This window comes from Yarrowia lipolytica, chromosome 1A, assembly GCF_001761485.1.
Source record: "Yarrowia lipolytica chromosome 1A, complete sequence".
Taxonomy (NCBI): Eukaryota; Fungi; Ascomycota; class Dipodascomycetes; order Dipodascales; genus Yarrowia; species Yarrowia lipolytica.
The window spans coordinates 579,605-596,650 of record NC_090770.1 but is presented as its reverse complement, the minus strand read 5'-3'; the positions used below and the strand labels follow the sequence as shown (position 1 = coordinate 596,650).

At 45.7% G+C, this 17,046-nt stretch overlaps 10 protein-coding genes and 2 non-coding genes across 12 annotated transcripts; 8 read left to right on the top strand and 4 right to left on the bottom strand.

Moving 5' to 3' along the window:
- Positions 1-1,198: 1,198 nt before the first annotated feature.
- Positions 1,199-1,270, bottom strand: YALI1_A05953r. The gene has a single exon. It is a non-coding gene; the product is annotated as a tRNA-Thr (tRNA).
- A 589-nt stretch (positions 1,271-1,859) lies between these two features.
- On the top strand, positions 1,860-3,047 carry YALI1_A05947g (uncharacterized protein; the record flags this gene model as incomplete). The annotated part of the gene is made up of 1 exon (XM_068281650.1): positions 1,860-3,047. The coding sequence occupies one exon, from the start codon at positions 1,860-1,862 to the stop codon at positions 3,045-3,047; it is 1,188 nt and encodes a 395-aa protein (XP_068137751.1).
- Positions 3,048-3,205: 158 nt separating this feature from the next.
- Positions 3,206-3,301, bottom strand: YALI1_A05933r. The gene has a single exon. It is a non-coding gene; the product is annotated as a tRNA-Leu (tRNA).
- A 612-nt stretch (positions 3,302-3,913) lies between these two features.
- Positions 3,914-4,615, top strand: YALI1_A05927g (uncharacterized protein; the record flags this gene model as incomplete). The annotated part of the gene is made up of 1 exon (XM_068281649.1): positions 3,914-4,615. One exon carries the CDS (start codon positions 3,914-3,916, stop codon positions 4,613-4,615), a length of 702 nt encoding a protein of 233 aa, XP_068137750.1.
- Positions 4,616-6,240: 1,625 nt separating this feature from the next.
- On the top strand, positions 6,241-6,636 carry YALI1_A05904g (uncharacterized protein; the record flags this gene model as incomplete). The annotated part of the gene is made up of 1 exon (XM_066094070.2): positions 6,241-6,636. One exon carries the CDS (start codon positions 6,241-6,243, stop codon positions 6,634-6,636), a length of 396 nt encoding a protein of 131 aa, XP_065950142.1.
- Positions 6,637-8,202: 1,566 nt separating this feature from the next.
- Positions 8,203-9,513, top strand: YALI1_A05884g (uncharacterized protein; the record flags this gene model as incomplete). The annotated part of the gene is made up of 1 exon (XM_499800.3): positions 8,203-9,513. The coding sequence occupies one exon, from the start codon at positions 8,203-8,205 to the stop codon at positions 9,511-9,513; it is 1,311 nt and encodes a 436-aa protein (XP_499800.3).
- A 55-nt stretch (positions 9,514-9,568) lies between these two features.
- On the top strand, positions 9,569-9,825 carry YALI1_A05869g (uncharacterized protein; the record flags this gene model as incomplete). Its single annotated transcript, XM_068281648.1, has 2 exons — positions 9,569-9,634; positions 9,679-9,825. 2 exons carry the CDS (start codon positions 9,569-9,571, stop codon positions 9,823-9,825), a joined length of 213 nt encoding a protein of 70 aa, XP_068137749.1.
- Positions 9,826-11,674: 1,849 nt separating this feature from the next.
- Positions 11,675-12,496, top strand: YALI1_A05844g (uncharacterized protein; the record flags this gene model as incomplete). The annotated part of the gene is made up of 3 exons (XM_068281647.1): positions 11,675-11,800; positions 11,967-12,050; positions 12,212-12,496. The coding sequence occupies 3 exons, from the start codon at positions 11,675-11,677 to the stop codon at positions 12,494-12,496; spliced, it is 495 nt and encodes a 164-aa protein (XP_068137748.1).
- Positions 12,497-12,539: 43 nt separating this feature from the next.
- YALI1_A05836g (uncharacterized protein) lies at positions 12,540-13,266 on the top strand (the record flags this gene model as incomplete). The annotated part of the gene is made up of 2 exons (XM_068281646.1): positions 12,540-12,769; positions 13,008-13,266. The coding sequence occupies 2 exons, from the start codon at positions 12,540-12,542 to the stop codon at positions 13,264-13,266; spliced, it is 489 nt and encodes a 162-aa protein (XP_068137747.1).
- A 349-nt stretch (positions 13,267-13,615) lies between these two features.
- On the bottom strand, positions 13,616-14,473 carry YALI1_A05821g (uncharacterized protein; the record flags this gene model as incomplete). Its single annotated transcript, XM_499797.3, has 1 exon — positions 13,616-14,473. The coding sequence occupies one exon, from the start codon at positions 14,471-14,473 to the stop codon at positions 13,616-13,618; it is 858 nt and encodes a 285-aa protein (XP_499797.1).
- A 495-nt stretch (positions 14,474-14,968) lies between these two features.
- On the bottom strand, positions 14,969-15,337 carry YALI1_A05813g (uncharacterized protein; the record flags this gene model as incomplete). Its single annotated transcript, XM_068281645.1, has 1 exon — positions 14,969-15,337. One exon carries the CDS (start codon positions 15,335-15,337, stop codon positions 14,969-14,971), a length of 369 nt encoding a protein of 122 aa, XP_068137746.1.
- Positions 15,338-16,771: 1,434 nt separating this feature from the next.
- On the top strand, positions 16,772-17,038 carry YALI1_A05798g (uncharacterized protein; the record flags this gene model as incomplete). Its single annotated transcript, XM_068281644.1, has 2 exons — positions 16,772-16,803; positions 16,849-17,038. 2 exons carry the CDS (start codon positions 16,772-16,774, stop codon positions 17,036-17,038), a joined length of 222 nt encoding a protein of 73 aa, XP_068137745.1.
- Between the last annotated feature and the right edge of the window lie 8 nt (positions 17,039-17,046).

Here is a 17,046-nt window from a genome sequence, read left to right as displayed (position 1 = left end):
CTGCCTATTGTCTATGGTAGTAACTAGATCCTAGGACGCCGCCCATCTGAGTTAGTATGTTGAAGGTTATGGTGAAGAAGACGTGGCACTGACAATTGGGGAGTACACTTCGCGCAGCTGAAACTCGGTTGAAAGACTACCAGGGTGTGGGCAACATAAGACACCTGTGGAGTTTGTATGTTTGTGTCACAAGGCTTGGTTGTGAGTATCAGTCGTCAAAAAGTTGGCAGTGAGGCAGATGGTCACTGGAGTTGAAGTGTCACCAGCTGTTGTAACGATACCGAGATCTTTCATGATATTCCATGGTGTTGCATGAGGTTGTGTCAAACTATTTGCATAAGAAACACCCGATTTGCGCCACAACGGTGCCAAAAAGTCCCCCAGTGATGACGGTATAACGGAAGAAAGGATAACTACTCTCCCAAGCCCCCTCTTTCTTACCCGGCGACAAAACAAAACCTGTCTTTTTCAGTGTTTGAGACAAAACACGTACTTGGCGGATTCTTGGCGATCATGGGTAACATGTAGAAGAGGATTCTGGAGTCTGTAAAAAGGGGAGGATTGATATTATACACACAGGTAAGTAAGCTATAGCCAAAATGACCAGAATTTTACATGCGGGGTTCGTATGAAGATGGTTTATATAATGCCACGAATTCGACTCCATTCAGCTCCAATTTTGACGATGTCCACTTTGAGTTTGACGTAGTGCATACTAACGTTTTTATCTCATTAGTCCCTGCATAATCGACGCTAACACCGGAAATACATCTTGACCCTAGTTTATGCCCGAAGAAGTAAGCTTGGCAAAAAAGGCCTGATTTTCTGTTAAAAGTGGCCCCATAATATGGCAAGTTTACGGCACTTCAAATTTCTGGCATTGCAAGTTTATGGCACTCAAATTGATGTTACTCAACAATTTGTTTATGTCTTACTCAACAGTAGCGAAACGGTGAGTTAGGACCATTCTCATTTGAAGTCCGTTGTCATGTTCTCTAAACAGGTAAGTACATAGTGTACTGTATGTACTTGCTTGAAAAGTTGGTATGAATATATAAACCACTGCTAGCTGTTTGGAAGCGGCAATTGTCCAACTGTGTAAGGGAGCTCTCTAAATCAAGCCAGGTAGCAGAGCTCAATGGCGGGGTGAGGAAACCAAAAAAATCGCATGCATCTCCTTCATAGAAGAGGAGATAGATGCCTTCGACCAGATTTGAACTGATGATCTCAGCATTACTAGTGCTGCGCCTTACCACTTGGCCACGAAGGCACTATGAAGCTGACGAGAGTATAAGAGTGTTTTGGGCTGATATCTGGTTCAAGAATCCCGAATCATTAGAATAAAAAATCCTAGAATAGAATTCTAGAATAAAAAATGTAATAACAATATATAAAAAAAATTCGAATCCGATTTGCGGGTAAAACCCTGTTGTTGGCCAAGTAACGGAAATGTATTTCCCTAGAACAAAAAAAACTCGACGATTAATGGGAGGAAATGAATATATTTATAAATAAAATGATATATTAACAGTCTGGTGTTACTGTACGTACTTGTGTTATGTGATTTGACACAATATTTTAATTATAAATACTCTGTACAAGTAAGTATAAGCACAAGCACAACAGTATCACCATTCAATTTACAACACAACATTCCAACACTGTCAACCAAACGTGACCTTTGCATTGCGACTGCAATTCTTGTGCAAATTACGTACCTGTGAACACAAACCTGAGATACCCCAATACAACAGATGTGAGCTCCCCCTCCTCAATGATACCGCACCATGATACTCACACAGATTTTCGTTACCAAGGGCTCTTCAGCTAACAAACACTAGTTACCCAGTGCTTGAAATATGAAACGACCGATCTCCGCGAACTCCCAGAGCCCAAATCCACTTCAAGCTCCAAAGCAACCAACGCTCCGACATCCACGACCCAAACACCCTACACGGTTGAACCATTCCCCTACATTAGAGCCCTTTCCTGCCCCAGAAGCACCAGTAGGGAACAAGTCACCACGACCAACAAGCACAACTCGGCCCACGCACTACCAACCATTCATCCCAGCTGCTCTTCGCAATGTACCTTCAAGTACTATTGCCGGCACATCTAACCAGTCAAGTGAGAAGGCCAGCGGCTCTAACAGTGCCTATACTGGATCGTTCTCAAACAGCACAGTTGCAAAAACACCGCTCAACGCTCCTCGTTCCTCAGCTACCACTCGGGGGACTGCAATTACGCCTCAATATACCGTACCCACGATGCCAGCTTCCCCACCCATCCCACATCAGTCCTTCTACCACGCTTCTTTTCAGACTGACTATGGGTTGCAACCCTGGTCTAGACAGGATCCTCACGCAGCAGCTCTTCAAACACCGCAACAATGTCAGTCACATGGCCAATCAATCCATGCTACGCACCCGCAAGTGGAGTCTGGCCAATATCTCCCAGTGCTACCATACCTTCCTCTACCCACATCACAGGTTCAACCTGTAGCTTCAAGTCGTACATTACCACAGCTAAATTGCAATGGCCAGGTGCAAGCCGAGTCTGAACCTCCAGTCTTGCCGCCTATAGAATCTATTCCAATGTTAGCACCACCAGCTACTGCAGATTACCAGCTCTATCCAACATACACGAGCACCCCTAGAAATTCTCCTGCTACGCTTCTACTCCAATGTGACCATGATGGACTGAGAGAGAAGATGGCCGTGCGTCAACGAGAAATCAAGTCACTCAACTCCCAGAAGCAGTACTGGTCGAGGGAGCTGATCCAATTTGAAAGAAACCGGCTATTAAATCAACTTGAGGGACTCCGCACGTTCGAGGCTGCTCAGACAGAGGACTTTGCCTCAGCCCAGAAAGATTATTTTGATCTACTCGGGGTAACAGATTACGCCGAGAACGCTGGGATATTGGGCCCTCTGACCATTCTACTAAAGCTGGAAGAAGTGATAGCGACTATGACAGCGGAGTACTACTGGTGCAGGAACGTGCTGGCGAACGTTGGTGTCGACATAGGTGTCGACGATGACCTGTAGCTAAAGTAGGACCCTTTGCAATGTCATTCTCTAATAGGCAATGAAAGTTGATTGGCAAGAGAACCAGAAGTGAAAGGCCAAGGATCGGGTGATAGTCATAACAAAAAGTAACCTACCACATTATTGATGATGACGATGGGAACAAGTTGTTTAAAAAATGACATCCGAGAGATTCGAACTCTCGCCTCCGGAGAGACCAGGATATTGATTCAGTCACCTGAACCTGGCGCCTTAGACCACTCGGCCAGAATGCCAATTCGTGAAATTCGTGATTCGCAATGTGTATTCCCAGTCCCTAGAAAAAAAATAGCCAATGAATCATTAGAATTAAAAAAACAAAAAAAACAAAAAAAAACAACCAATAACCCGGCTTACTACAAGTAGGTATATAGCTGTAATGAATCATTAGAATAATAAAAAAAAAGTTTCACCACTACGAGACCACGATAATGACATCAACTAGACGAAGCGTCGACAAACCAACTGACAGCGCCTAGCAGTGCATACCGCAATGATTCAGAAGTGTATGATTTATTGAACGCCAATAATCCGGCTTACTAGGTATATAGCTGTAATGAATCACTAGAATAAAAAAAATTGCTGAAAAAAGCAGTAATGAGTCATTAGAATACCAAAAAACCAGGCACACTCCACTGCTGGCAACTACCAAAGTCTCAAGAGATATGACTTCTACTTGTCATACACGATGACGACGATGAGAAAACACTGCAAGACGTGTTCGTTAAGTCAAGTTATCTATATTCGAAGACAGCCGCAGCAAGGACTATTACAACAACTTTCCGTGCCTACGAAGAACAGGTCAGCCATCACGATGGACTTTGTCGGCCGTATCATCCCCTCCTTGAATGGCCACTGTCAAGTCTGGGGTTGTCGTGGACAGGATGTCGAAGATGGTTCTTGTCATCTCTGTCAAAGGAGGACTGAATGCAGCGGAACTAAGCAACTTGTACCTGTACCGAGTTGTATATCGCGGTGTGTCGATGGATATTGTGTCTGACCGAGACAAGTTGTTCACAGCTGAGATTTGGGCTAGTTTACAACATAGATTGGACAGATTAAGTGTGGCACCAAAATACCCTGAAGCAGATGGACAGATGGAGCGAGTCAACACGGAGCTGGCCAGAGACTTGCTACTTTACTTTTTACAGCGAGACTGGGAAGACTGGCTGCCCATTGTGGAGTTCCGTGCAACAAGGCTAGAATTTGACGGGAGCGCCGAGAGACGGTCTCACGAAAGAAAACCTACGACGAAAAAGAAAAGTGTGTCTGAACTGTTGCATGATTCGACAAATATTGTACCTATACGAGCTGGAATAGGAAGAAATAATATCATGCGACATCACCAAGACACTTTGTCGCCCCGACCGCCCATTCCTCGACTTCAAGCCAATTGCAGCCTATTCGTCAATCTGCAGCCTTCGACGGTCCAATTTGAAACCACCACCAGCGACATATTCAAAGATGTTGATATTTATTGTTTATCGGGTCTAGAGGAAGAAACGGCGAGCACGATTGTCATACGTTCTTCCGTAAACCTGAGTCAGTAACCTGAGTCGGAAACCCGTTTCGAACCTGATGGAATAACCAAATGATTTGTTCCCTGTTAGTATCTTTTCTTTGCTCGTTAAACGAATGTACCATGTATCTTTTCGCCTTACCAATCGTGCAAAACGGAGTCAACGTGAGATGTTCTCAAGTCTGCAGATGACAAGAGGAGACTTGTTGACAGATTCCGGCCTGAGTATCAATTCAATTTTATTGTAAGCCCAACGGGGTAATATCATTGGTCAAGTTTGTCGTAGCCACCAGTACAGTGTACATACTGTACGATAGATTGTGTACGATACGATAAATATGTACTGTACGATACATTATGTACTCAGTTTCACTCGATACATGATGTACTGTATTGTACTCAGGTTAACTATCATAGAACAGTTACCAAGCTATGAACAACCAGTATAGAACCGGCTGGACGTGGCTGGGACGCGCCAAGGTCTCTCATGAGACGACAGCGCCTCATCAGTCACAAATAAAGATAATTCTGCTCAAAAGACCCATTACATGTGACTACCCTCAGTCCTCCTACCCCAGCCAACTAAGCAGATCCATGTATCGACGAAATACACCGTGTGCAGATGTTCGGTGGCGTGCGGCTCGGAAATACAGACTGGAGACACTCTTCGATCTGAGGGTTTGAGACCGATTCGGGTGGAGTAAAAAAGAAATATCGGTGAATCTGAGCCTTTGAAAATGTTTCCTAAAAACATTTTACCTAAAACCACGTGTTTTCAGGTCACAAATGTTCCTGAATGCCCGGCTGCCTGCTGCCTTATTCGCTTAGGCAGTCGCGATGAGCAACATTATCGAGCCGCACGCGTGGTCGCCAGCAAACTGTACGCCTGGTAACGTTTCGTTTTGGTGCCTGCAAGAAGGTGTTGCAAGACTATATAAGGGCCGAGACACTCCGTTGATCTGCTTCCTCTATCTACAGGTACCAAGTACAAGTACAAAATGAGCGCCGCCCCCCACCAGACTGAGAAGGAACATAAGCACGCCGAGCTGGCCAAGGACGCCCAGGACATCAAGGAGCACAAGGGCTTCAAGGAGGACATTGCCCACGTCGACCCCGAGCAGCATCACAAGAAGCACGAGCACAAGGAGCACGAACACCACCAGCACAAGCATCACAAATGAACCTGTAAATAGCAATTGATTGTATTTTAGCGAGGGTAGGTTGAGTAGTATGTGCAGTACGAGTGACTGTAAGTAGGACCAAGTATAGTCGATATTTCAGCCAATACGATTTTTAAGAAGCCCACCAAGCTTGACCCCATCAAGCTGGAAACCTCGGGCTCCATTCAACTACAAGATACAGTACAGTACCCTCTGTGAGTCCAAGCTACAGGAGACCGTGCTTTTGCTTTGTTGACGCTGGTTGTGCCCTAGAAGTTCAGTATACTACTATACGTCTAGTTTAATCTGTCTGTCTGGTTCTATATCTCGTTGTAAGAATCCAAAAATCTCTCGCGATATCCGAGTATCACATCCGTCATCTTCACCAGTACCCTAAGTAATCGTAAGCGTTGTCTCAGTAACTCTATATTTATCTAACAAAACAAAAGGTAAATCTTCTTCTTCTTAACTAAACCTTGATCTAGCTAACCCTCCGATGATCACCAGCACTCCACCCACCAAGAAGGACCCGTTTCTGGCTCTCAGGGAGGCCTGCGAGGGCAATCCGCGTCTCCGTCCGGTCTCTGCTGTGATTTGTGATGCGGCCGACGACCTTGCTTTCAAAGCAGGTGTCATCACCATGTTCAATGAGCTCAAGATGCGTGAGCAGGAGGGGGAGAAGCTGACTAGCGAGCTCCAGCGGTTGCAAAAGCTCAATAGCGAGCTCCGAGACAATAACCAACAGCTTCTGAGAAAAAAGTCCGTCATCGCTGCATCCCTGAAGCGCCACATTTCCAGCCAGAGAGCCGCCAGCGAATCCAGACTCGAGTCTCTCCAGGTTCTGTTCGACTACGCTGCGGGAAAGTCCGCTGAGCTCGATTTCGACGTTTAATGAGGACATAGATGGGTGCACGGTGAACAAACAAACATGATCATCGGATCACCCCTCGGACATGTCATCAAAACACAAGATGGTCAAACTACAGTGAATGTACTGTAGGCTACGGGAGCCCTGAGGTTAGAAGGGCCATTAGAAGAAATCCCGTTAGAAGGAACTCAATATCGCCATAAAAACCAATAATCTATCATTTAATAGAGTGTGCGAATCATCCAGATCGTTGTGTGCAAATTGAGCGGTCCATGGCCACCTAGGTCTATGCGATTCGTCACAGGTCTGTCTTATGGAACCGGAGATAGTACTCGAACAAGTATTGTACATACAATACACCACTTCTATGTTCACACCGTTGTACCTATTTTAAATGACCTCAATACATATCATCAACATCAATTGTTGCACTCACGAACATGCACGTCGACAGAGCGCAATCGGCGCCAAAGAATCAAGTTTTCACCGTACTGTAAAGTACTGCACGTAAATCTCCAGGTATGGATGGTATAAATTGCTTCAAATAGTTGACTCTATGACTTGTTGCTGGTGATACCGGTGCTATCTGGTAGAGTACCTCATAGTCTTGAGAGGTGCCTGCTGGTCGTAGACGAGATGGCTGTCCTGTAGATTTGTATCTACTGATGTGCAGCGACAACTCGAATTGAAGCCCAATTGGCGGCTTAAGAGCCCCACAGTACCCAAGAACAGCATCAATTGTCCAACCCCCGCGATACAACTCAAGCGAGAGAAGCCGCGACTCTGCCTCTCAAGCTATCAACCAAGACGAACAGACGTCGCCGCACACTCTGGAGAACGTCACACAAGCAGTTTGAATCTCTTGCCAAGTTCTTGTCGAATTCAGAGCAGTTCGCCGAGATCAGACACATGCAGCGCTGATTTGCGACTAGTCCAGGAAAACCTGGAAGATTCTGGTTCACCGCTCGTCTTGACTAATCCGAAAAACTTAGGAGTCATCTCATGTGCATCATTGCGCCTATATCCAACCGTAGTCCCGTGTTCCTGATCCCTCTGTCTGGTCTTTAATGTATTTCTATATAAAAGTCCATATTTTTTTATTCAACAATTATAGAGTTTCATATTGTTTATTATTATAAAATAAATTTAAATGAAGGACTCCGCATATCACACACTCTTCCGATGTGTGCTTGCTCAGAAAAAAAATTCTAGATCAGCAGATACTCTATCTATAGTGTAGCCTTGTCGTCTGTCGTCTACCACCTACAGTAGCAGGCTCTGATGATTATGTAAGGAATTGGCCAGATATTACCCTACCGGATTTCACTTTCAACATTCATTTTTACTGCATCGAGCCCACAGCTCCCATGCACTCTCTCCACCACGCGACAACTACGCGACAGTCGCCATTAATTGCACTCTGAGGCACCACGTCTAACTATTCGGGTTTATTGAAGGGTTTGATTTCTGTTCTCGACCGGAAATCTCACGCTAGCTCCCTTGCGCTAAACATCCTCTTTTTTTTCTGATTCTTGAACTCATTAGAACGCTTCAAGACGCGTTCCAAACTTTCAAAGTCGTCCTATCACCATGTCACCTCCAGATTGCACTCCGGTGAGGAATATTTCCACAGTAGGGGCAAACTCGTTCATCGACCTCATTGTTGCACGTGTACTTGTCATCCGAGATGGTAGGTTCTTCACCTTGACCGACTTCGGGTCTCGTCAACTGTCAGGTATGACGGCCGAGGTCGTGGTCAACTTCTCCGACGAATGGCGTCCGAGTCCACTTCTCAAAGTCGGCAACGTGGTGGTCTTGAGGGGGTTCAAAAAGATGAGGGGACACAAGAAAGGGAACTCAATGCTCTACTTCAACCGAGCAAAGTCGGGCGTCATGTTCTACAATGCCCAAAAACAGGTCTACGGCAAGCATTTTCTCGGACAAGCGGGGAGAATTGAAGAATTCAGCCGAGGAAGTGATAACCACAGATACGTCGTTAGTCTGATTGACGACTGGAAGGACGATCCTAGAGCAGTTCCTATGAAGAAAACTCCCACCCCACGTGCTGTCAGTACTAAGATGAGTCTTAAGGAGGCTTATGACAGATTTGATACTACGAGATTGGTCACTATCAACGGCAAACTCAACTTAGGCGATGATGGACTGTTCTATCTGACCGATTCCATTGATTGCACAGTCAGTTTGGAGGGGTTTAGAGTCGAAGAAAGACTGAAGCAACAGCTACGACATGAAGACACCTCCTACATTCAAATCACCAATGCCAAATGCCAGGCACGCACAAGGGATCAGAAAGATAAGACAAAAATGCGTGTCAAGATCACAGATATTTCCACCATTTCCACTCTGATTCCTATTGAAAGAAGACACCTGAAGGAGAAACTCACGCCTAAGCCTCTGCCCACTTCTTATCTTGCTACGCCCGATCAATCACTGGATGCCATTTCTTCCTTGGAGAATATCGACGTGTGGGAACCTGAAGAAGATGAACTGGATTCCATATTTGCTGGAGTGACGGAAGCCAAATTTGACAAGTCTGTACCGAGTGAGGCACCGCAGACACCTAAGTCTCAAGTCCACATCGGTTCAGAGTCAGATGAAGACGACTCTTTGGAGAGCTTTACAGACTTCATATACCATGGTCCACGGCCCGACCGTGTGGATCTTTCCAGCCCTCTTGTATCAGGCAGGTCCATTACTAAGAGAAATGTTCCTCCTCAGAGTGGACAGCCTATAATGACAAGCACGCCCAAAGCTCAAGGATCTAGGTCTCCACCACATGATTCGACTAAACAGCTGTTCCAGTGTGTCAGTGGATCAAGTGAATCGGACCCTTTCAGCAGTCCTGTTCGAAAGAGACCCAAGATCGACCGGAGTACATGAAACATTTTAAGGCGACATGTGCGTCTTCTACTGATATCAAAGTAATTATCACATAATGAACTTTGGCAAATTCTTACAAATACCGGTCAAAGGAGTGTCAGTTATGACAAGACAAGAGTGCGTTACCACTCTCGGACTTGTTCCCGGTACGACTTTCACTCCGAGTGTCCCAGGACTGAGGCGGGGGAGCTGAGGAGCATTGTTGACTTATCCCTACGGCACAAGTGTTTTGAATTGAAAATAAATTCATGTTTCCGAGAAAAAAACACGCCTATCGTAGTTGAGAGAATGTGCCAATATGACCCTGGGTGACTACAAGTAAGAAGGCTCGCTCGCGATTACGGAAGTAACCTGAGATGGACTATCAGTAGCAGACTGTCAACTCGTCCGCCTACAATACGTCTCTTTCGCGCGTACAGAGAACATTCTTACCACAGTCTCGAGTCCGTCCTGATTCCCAGTTGTTTTATCTTGTCAGGTTGCCGGTGTCAGCAGTGACAACTAGCTATTGTATAGTAGTGTAGGATACTGTGGTGTAGTATTTCACCTACTACCTGCCCGTCAGTGAAACCCCAAATACTTCACTTGGCCTCGACGGTCAGTCATAGGTTTCGTCTCGACCATCAGCCATGCTCAGTCTCGGCACCGGCTTCAATATTTTCGTGGATAATGCCAACTGTAGAAACAATTGGGGCTTCTGTCGCTCTCAACAAGAATTGGTGTGTCTAATGTCATCAATAATTGATATGGAACTTGTATTGTACAGTACTCGTATAGTATGGCATCGCACAGTACATACGATAGTATCTGGACTGAGCAGTTAAATGGAGCCTTTAATAAGTGACTAGTCAACCCCAGTTGGTGACAAATGGAGTTCATTCGTTCATATATAGCACCAATCTTGTACTGACAGACTTCAAGGACCTTTCCCTCCGACCCACCAGCCTTACAGACCTCCTCCCTCCACTCTCCGACCCTCCTTTCAAGAATGACTGCTATCGGCCCAAGAGATCATAATGACTGGAATCAGCTTATTCTGCTGATGTTTTGTATGGATACCGTGTTATTGGAATACTTGCAAATTGATCCCAAATCAATCTGTAGCCTCCCTTATCCCCTGAACGACGTCGATACGTTGAAGATCATGCGTTGAAAGATAGCCGTCAGTAACGATGCTGATTCCAAACTGCCAACCAGTGCAGACCGAAGAATCGCCTACCAATATCCACAACTTTTTGCGCCACCGCTCTATACCTCCCTTGGTATTTATTTGCAAATTGCCGCTGCTACACACGTTTTGAATTGTGCTTGTATTTATTTGAAATAAGATGCTTATTTAGTTGAACTTTAGTTAAGAGGAGAGAATGCCAGGACTTGGTGCCACTACTCCAGACCTGTTAGAATGGCGAACATATTTGTACTCCGCCGATAAAGTAGATGATCGCCATAAATATAACCAATTCAACTTATATTCTCCTTATTTCCACACGTTTTTCCCGTTTTTTCCGCTATTTCTCTTCGTTACCATCCAGGTTTTACTTAGACTGTTGGGTCAGGGTCTCCACCGCAGAAAAAAATTCTTGCAAGAGAAGTTATAATTAATCAATGTACATGTATTATGCAAAAGAAAAAATGCCTTCCTATAACATAACACTTGAGATGTGCTCTTTATTGAGACTATGACAAACAAAAACATATCTCCAATCAGATATAGTACACATAAAGGTACAAAAAATCTCATTAATTCTCTTCCCGATCTCTGCGAGACCCTGAAACTTGTCATCTCCTCCTGTTTCAGGTCATGCACGAGGCGCGTCTATACTGTACGAGTGATGCGGACGTGTTTTGGTGCAAATATCGACCAAATTTCTCCTTCTCTTGACCGGGGAGCTTCTCACAGCAATTATTGTCCTAATTTAAAGCTCACTGCCTTTTTTTGGATCGCTCCGGACACCCTCTTGAGTTATCTCATACCATTATCGCTCCGCTATTTTAAAAAAAGGTTCGGATCCAATATGAAAAAAATTATGAAAAAAATGAAAAAAAATGAAAAAAAATGAAAAAAAAAGTGTAGAGGGGATTTATGTACTACAGGCCACCCCACAAACATGTCATACTCGACTTGGAGCTGTTCACGTAGTTCCAGTCAGCGCTGAACGTCATGCAGGAACTCTCTGTCATCAATGACTCCACCACCGCCAACCTGACGACTGGTACTCTCGATTCGGTGTCTACAGAAATCAAGCTGGAGATCCTCAAACTCAGCAGCTGGAAACACTGGCGTTCAGTGAATCGTGGGAGTCGTACCGAAAGCTGTGGAGATCACTGGACAAGACGTTGGTGCGAGAAAATGTGCTCAAGAGAGTACTGTACACTGGTTCGCGTTGAACGAGGGATCCGCAGGTCTCACGTCCTGGAACTAGTGTGCACTCGTGCTGGTCGCGCAAACACAGAAAAGTCTCATCAAACAGCCCGATATTGGGGAACGGGATGGCTTCTTACTCGTCAAATCTCTGGAACTGTCTTGTCTGGGCAATGTGAGTTGCTATCGCCGCGTCGATGCAACCGATGAGAGTGAAGACAGCGACCTACGAGAGAACATGAAACCCGTGTTTCCGGACGAAATTTATCGACACCCTGACTCAATTGGACTCTACGGAACAAACTGATCCACAACGACACGCTCCTGGACCTGAAGAGCATGCAGACATCGAGAAGACCGACTACCATCCCATTGGACGACATGGTCTACCCAAACCATCTTCCCGGAAGTGCAGGTTTCCAGATCAAACGGTTCCTTGCAGCACACAATGTTTCCCCTTACTTAGGATACATTGAGCCTACCGAGGACTTGCGCCACATTATTTTTGTGCAGCTCCATGTGCGGATGCTGGTGGATATGATGGAGGAGACAAATTTCACCAAGAATATTGCGCCACCTACAATGGTTATCTCTACCATCTTCACGAAGGCCGTTTCCTGAGGCTGTGGGTAGACATGGGGTACTGTAACAAAAGAAGCCCCTAATGCGTCCTACCATCCGAGAGAAGATTGGACACGATACGCCTCCACAGAAAACCGACACACGAGCTCTGACTGCTATCAGCGCCCTTTTCCCCCAGCTTGGCACCTTTGTCGTCTTCCCATGTCTACAAGATTCTTGGAATTATCCAGGGCGACCAGAATCAGGGAATGGACCGATTTGTCACCCTTCAATGGACGGAGATGTCACCTTCGAGGAGCTCATGGAGTTGTCGTTGGTGATCTGCTGACGGGTGAAGCATCTGTGCAAGAACCACAGGCCGACCGTCAACTGGTCTTTCCCTACTTTATATTGGCAACAAGAGGGGGATGACGTGGGGTCTACTCGTTTTCGACATATATCAGCTCTCGACTAACACACCTCACGAGGGTGCAGGAGGTTGGGTCTAACAATCTGATTAGGCGATATTATTCCATGCTTTCTGCGCCTCTCAATATAACCGGATCACTAGTCCCTTTGTTGAGTTCGACTTGCAAGGAAAGAGGGTCTACTCCCTGTATCCTCGACGAACCTATGCTTCTCAGAGTTGTTTTGTTGATGATCCCCACAAGTTTACAAACATTGACTGCGACGTTGAGTTGGTCTACCAGAAGAACAAGGAGCAGGACTTGCAGAACTGGATTGTGGTTCTATTTGTAGGCGATATTCCTCCGACTGCGACGTTTCCTCCACTGACGCAGACAACAATGAAGACTCCGATATGGAACTGATCAAGCACGAGCTCAAAATCAGACATCATGGAAAGAAGCCGTCCATCTACTACAAGAAGGGCAAGTTTGATGGCATAAGAGGCGTCCTGGCAACAGATATGACAAAAAGGAGTACTGTACAGTACAGTACTTCAAGTTGTACCATGAGGCGTATCGGAGAGGGTCTGGTTACACGGATCCTAAAGACAAACCCCAAGCATGGCTAGTGGTATCATTCTTAACCATGAGAAACGAACCTTCTATATATTAAATTGAATGGTACAGTATATACTGTATCTGACAGATTAGTATCTCCAGTTCCATCAAAAAAGGTGTACCATACGATACACCACATGCAATACCTATATACCTACTTGGCCTCCTCTTTGACCTCAGCCTTGACCTCCTGCTTATAAGGAGAAGCGCACTTTCTCTCTTCCGTCAGGCCAGTCACAGGACAGGCCATGGTCTGCCAGTCGGTAGCGTACATCAACTCTCCGATTTTCGATCGAGCGAACAGAACTCCGAGCTCGTTCTTGGCTGTAGAAAGGTAGTAGTTGGCACCATCTCCGAGAGAAATGACCTGTGCTCGCACGATATCACCGGGCTTGAAACACAGCTCCATTTTGACCTTGTCTCGCTCGGTGGCTCGCACATCAATGGACCGAATGATACCACCGAAGCCCTCACCGAGATCTGATCGAATAGCGCCTTCCACCAAAGAGCCCGCATTTGACAGAGGGTTGCTGTGGATACCGTTCTCGTTGCCATTGAGTCCCAAACCCGCGTCCTGGCCCACTCCTCCCTGGCCCTCCACCACCAGAATCTCCACGTTGGCCTGTTTCGACGTGAGCTTTGAAACTCGTGCAAGAATGTAATCGCCAACCTTGGGCAGTCCCGACGAAGCCGAGGGCGACACATGGGATGTAGTAGGTGTAGTTGAAGATGAATCGTCACCCTTGGTCTTCTTCACAATGTTGACCGTGTAGCATGAGCCCTTGGTATCACGTGACTTGTCGTTGTGCTCCGCGCTCTCCTGTCGTTCGCTCAGCACCACCTTTCCCGTAGCTGTGGCGACAATGGCCTTGGCCTGCGACTTGCCAGCAACCTTGGCCTCGGAACCTTCCACAACTCGAACAGCCGTGCCGATTCCGGGGTAAAACTTGTTGCCGTCTCGGTCGACAACGAGAGATATTAAAATTCCAGGTGTAACGAATCCGGGGATCATGTTTTTGTGTGCTGTAAAATGTCCTTTTGTATGGGGTTTATGTTCGATTCAGCCATGCTGTGATGATTATGCATGGTAGTAATTTTTTAAGGTTGGGTTACCCGGAAGTCATTGGAGGCGGGTGGAACGGGAGGGGTCGCGATATGGAGAGATATAGTGGAGATATGGGATTACAAATGGTGGAATTTGTCTAGGCGGGTGTTTTAGAGATATTTTATATGGATTTTTTGTCACATTTGGCTGCTTATGAGCGTACTTGATGCGTGTTTTTTTTCTGATGCTTATGTTAGTTTGGTAAATAAATAGTTGAGTTTAGTTAGATAGTTGGGAAGTGGAATAGTTAGGCCATTGATTTGGATAGTAGTGATAATACCTGGGTGTAATACCTGTGATATGGATTTTGTTTCCGTATCTTCCTTGGTGCAATTGAGATGGTTGTTGAGAGCATTTTACTACCAAGAACTGCATTACCTCCATCTCCAATCCACCTGCCTTTCATACCAGCTGACAGGATATTTTCTGCGAGTAGAAAACATGCACCCTCATGCTATCATAATAATCGCGGCACCTATTCCCCTCACTTTCTATGGTCTTGGTCTTCCATAGCTTCTCCTGCTCGTATCTCTTCATGGTTTTGCTGTCAACGAACTTGGCCACAAACTTGTCGTCGACAAACCCCATAACGATGTCAGGATTCCTCTGATCCTTTTTAGGAGTAAACACATTGGTAGCAGTGGTGCTGGCAAGATCAATCACTAACACTCCCTCCATGAAGTTCCTCAACAGGAAGCGGCCTAGACCTGGCTTTTCACACTGACGGAAATGGTTGTTCAGGTCTCCGTAACCACTCACATTTGCGACCATAACAGTCTTGTCTCTTCTGGAGAAGAAGATCCCTGGCTGTTGCAGATCCACAAAAGGGAACACCACCAGGTGAGGCCATCAGAGACAGCAACAGGCTGAGCCGTGGTGGTGAAATGATCGCGTATCACTTTGTGTTGGAGGTCGAAGAACTGGTACTTCTCACCTTTTGAGCCGAAATAAAGAATATTGGCGCGATTCTTCAACTCTCTGCGATCGAACCTGTATTGAAGCGCGTTCTTGAAATGAAAGGGCTTGTCCCGCGGAAAGACATAGACCGTAATTGCTGTGGCGGCAGCTTTATCCAGCAGCTGGTTCCACGGTTGTTGAAACTGCTGTCTTTTGGGTTGTCATCGGGGCATCAGTGTAGCGTGCTTCTGCACCAGAAGATTCACAGCAGTTGCACACTATTGCTTAAATGCGGGAACGGGGAGCGGGGGGATGAGGGGCAATTTCCCGCTTGAACTTCTCGTTGAACTGCTGGAAATGAGCTGCTGTGTCTGCTTCTTCCTGTCTGAACGCCGTCTAGAGTCTGTTGGTGCGGTCTTTGCGCTGCTTGAGAGTACCGGTGTCGCCCATGTCGGGAACGACCTGTTGTTGTTTTTTTGGTGGCATTGAGAAGGAGCTATGACGAATTAATGTCGTCGATGTAGATGTCAAGTGTAGTTGGAGAAGCGCATCCCTGACGCGTAAGGTACATGAACGTGGAGTTTGTTTTGGGAGGTTGTTTGGTCAAATAATGTAGAAGGCTGATAGTTGGAGGTTTGAGTAATGACTGGGAGATTGGTTGGAAAGGTCAACTAAACACCAACTAACTAGAAAGCAAGTAAACAACTCATACTAACCGGAAGCGTCGAAAAGGTGCTTTCCACCGAACAGTTATGATCGATCTTCGACTTTTAGGAGTTATTTATATCTTCCCATGTAGTAATTCGTCACCTATTGCTTCTCTTTGTTCCACCTCGTACGGTGATTGCAGAAGCTATTTCTCTAAAATTATCACCAGCTGTATCCGGAATTATAATGGTGGGTGCAGTGAAATTCCCTTCAGGAACGTACTTGCGCAGTATTAGAGTGGAAGTTTTTCTGACAGCAGTTTCTGACAATAAAATAGAATAAAATAGATGTTTTTTTTCCGTGAATTTCCTGTCTCTCCAGTTCTGTTTATTCTCATTGTAATTACTCATATTTTTTTTTCTGGTCTTTTTTCTTTGGTCTTTTTTCTAGTCTTTTTTTTTTTTCACTTTTATGAACAGTAATCATTATACTTACTGGCAATTTTTCTCCCACTCCTATCCGGAATTAAAATGTCGGCAGCGGAATTCGATATGGAGCCGATCTTTTCACAGTCCGAAAGACGCGACCAAAACCGCCACCGATAATCATTACTAACCCTGCGCCTCGCTCGTACGGCGTCCTCGACGTTACGACGGATTTATGTCACCGAAAATAGCGCCGTTTTTAGCGCCGTTCTGCAGCAAGAGAATGTCATCAGGTGGAGATGACAGCTGAAGGGGATCACTGAAGACGGACAGGAGCCCTCTGAGATACCATGATCCCCAATACCAACGACTATCGCTTCATTTCCCCCAAAAAACACATCTAACCATGTGTTTATACTGCCAGTCTACTCTTATCACATACGGCTTCTCCTCCGCACTAGTGGCTAGACTAACGGTCTTTGTTTACACGATATATAGGTGAGGGTGGAG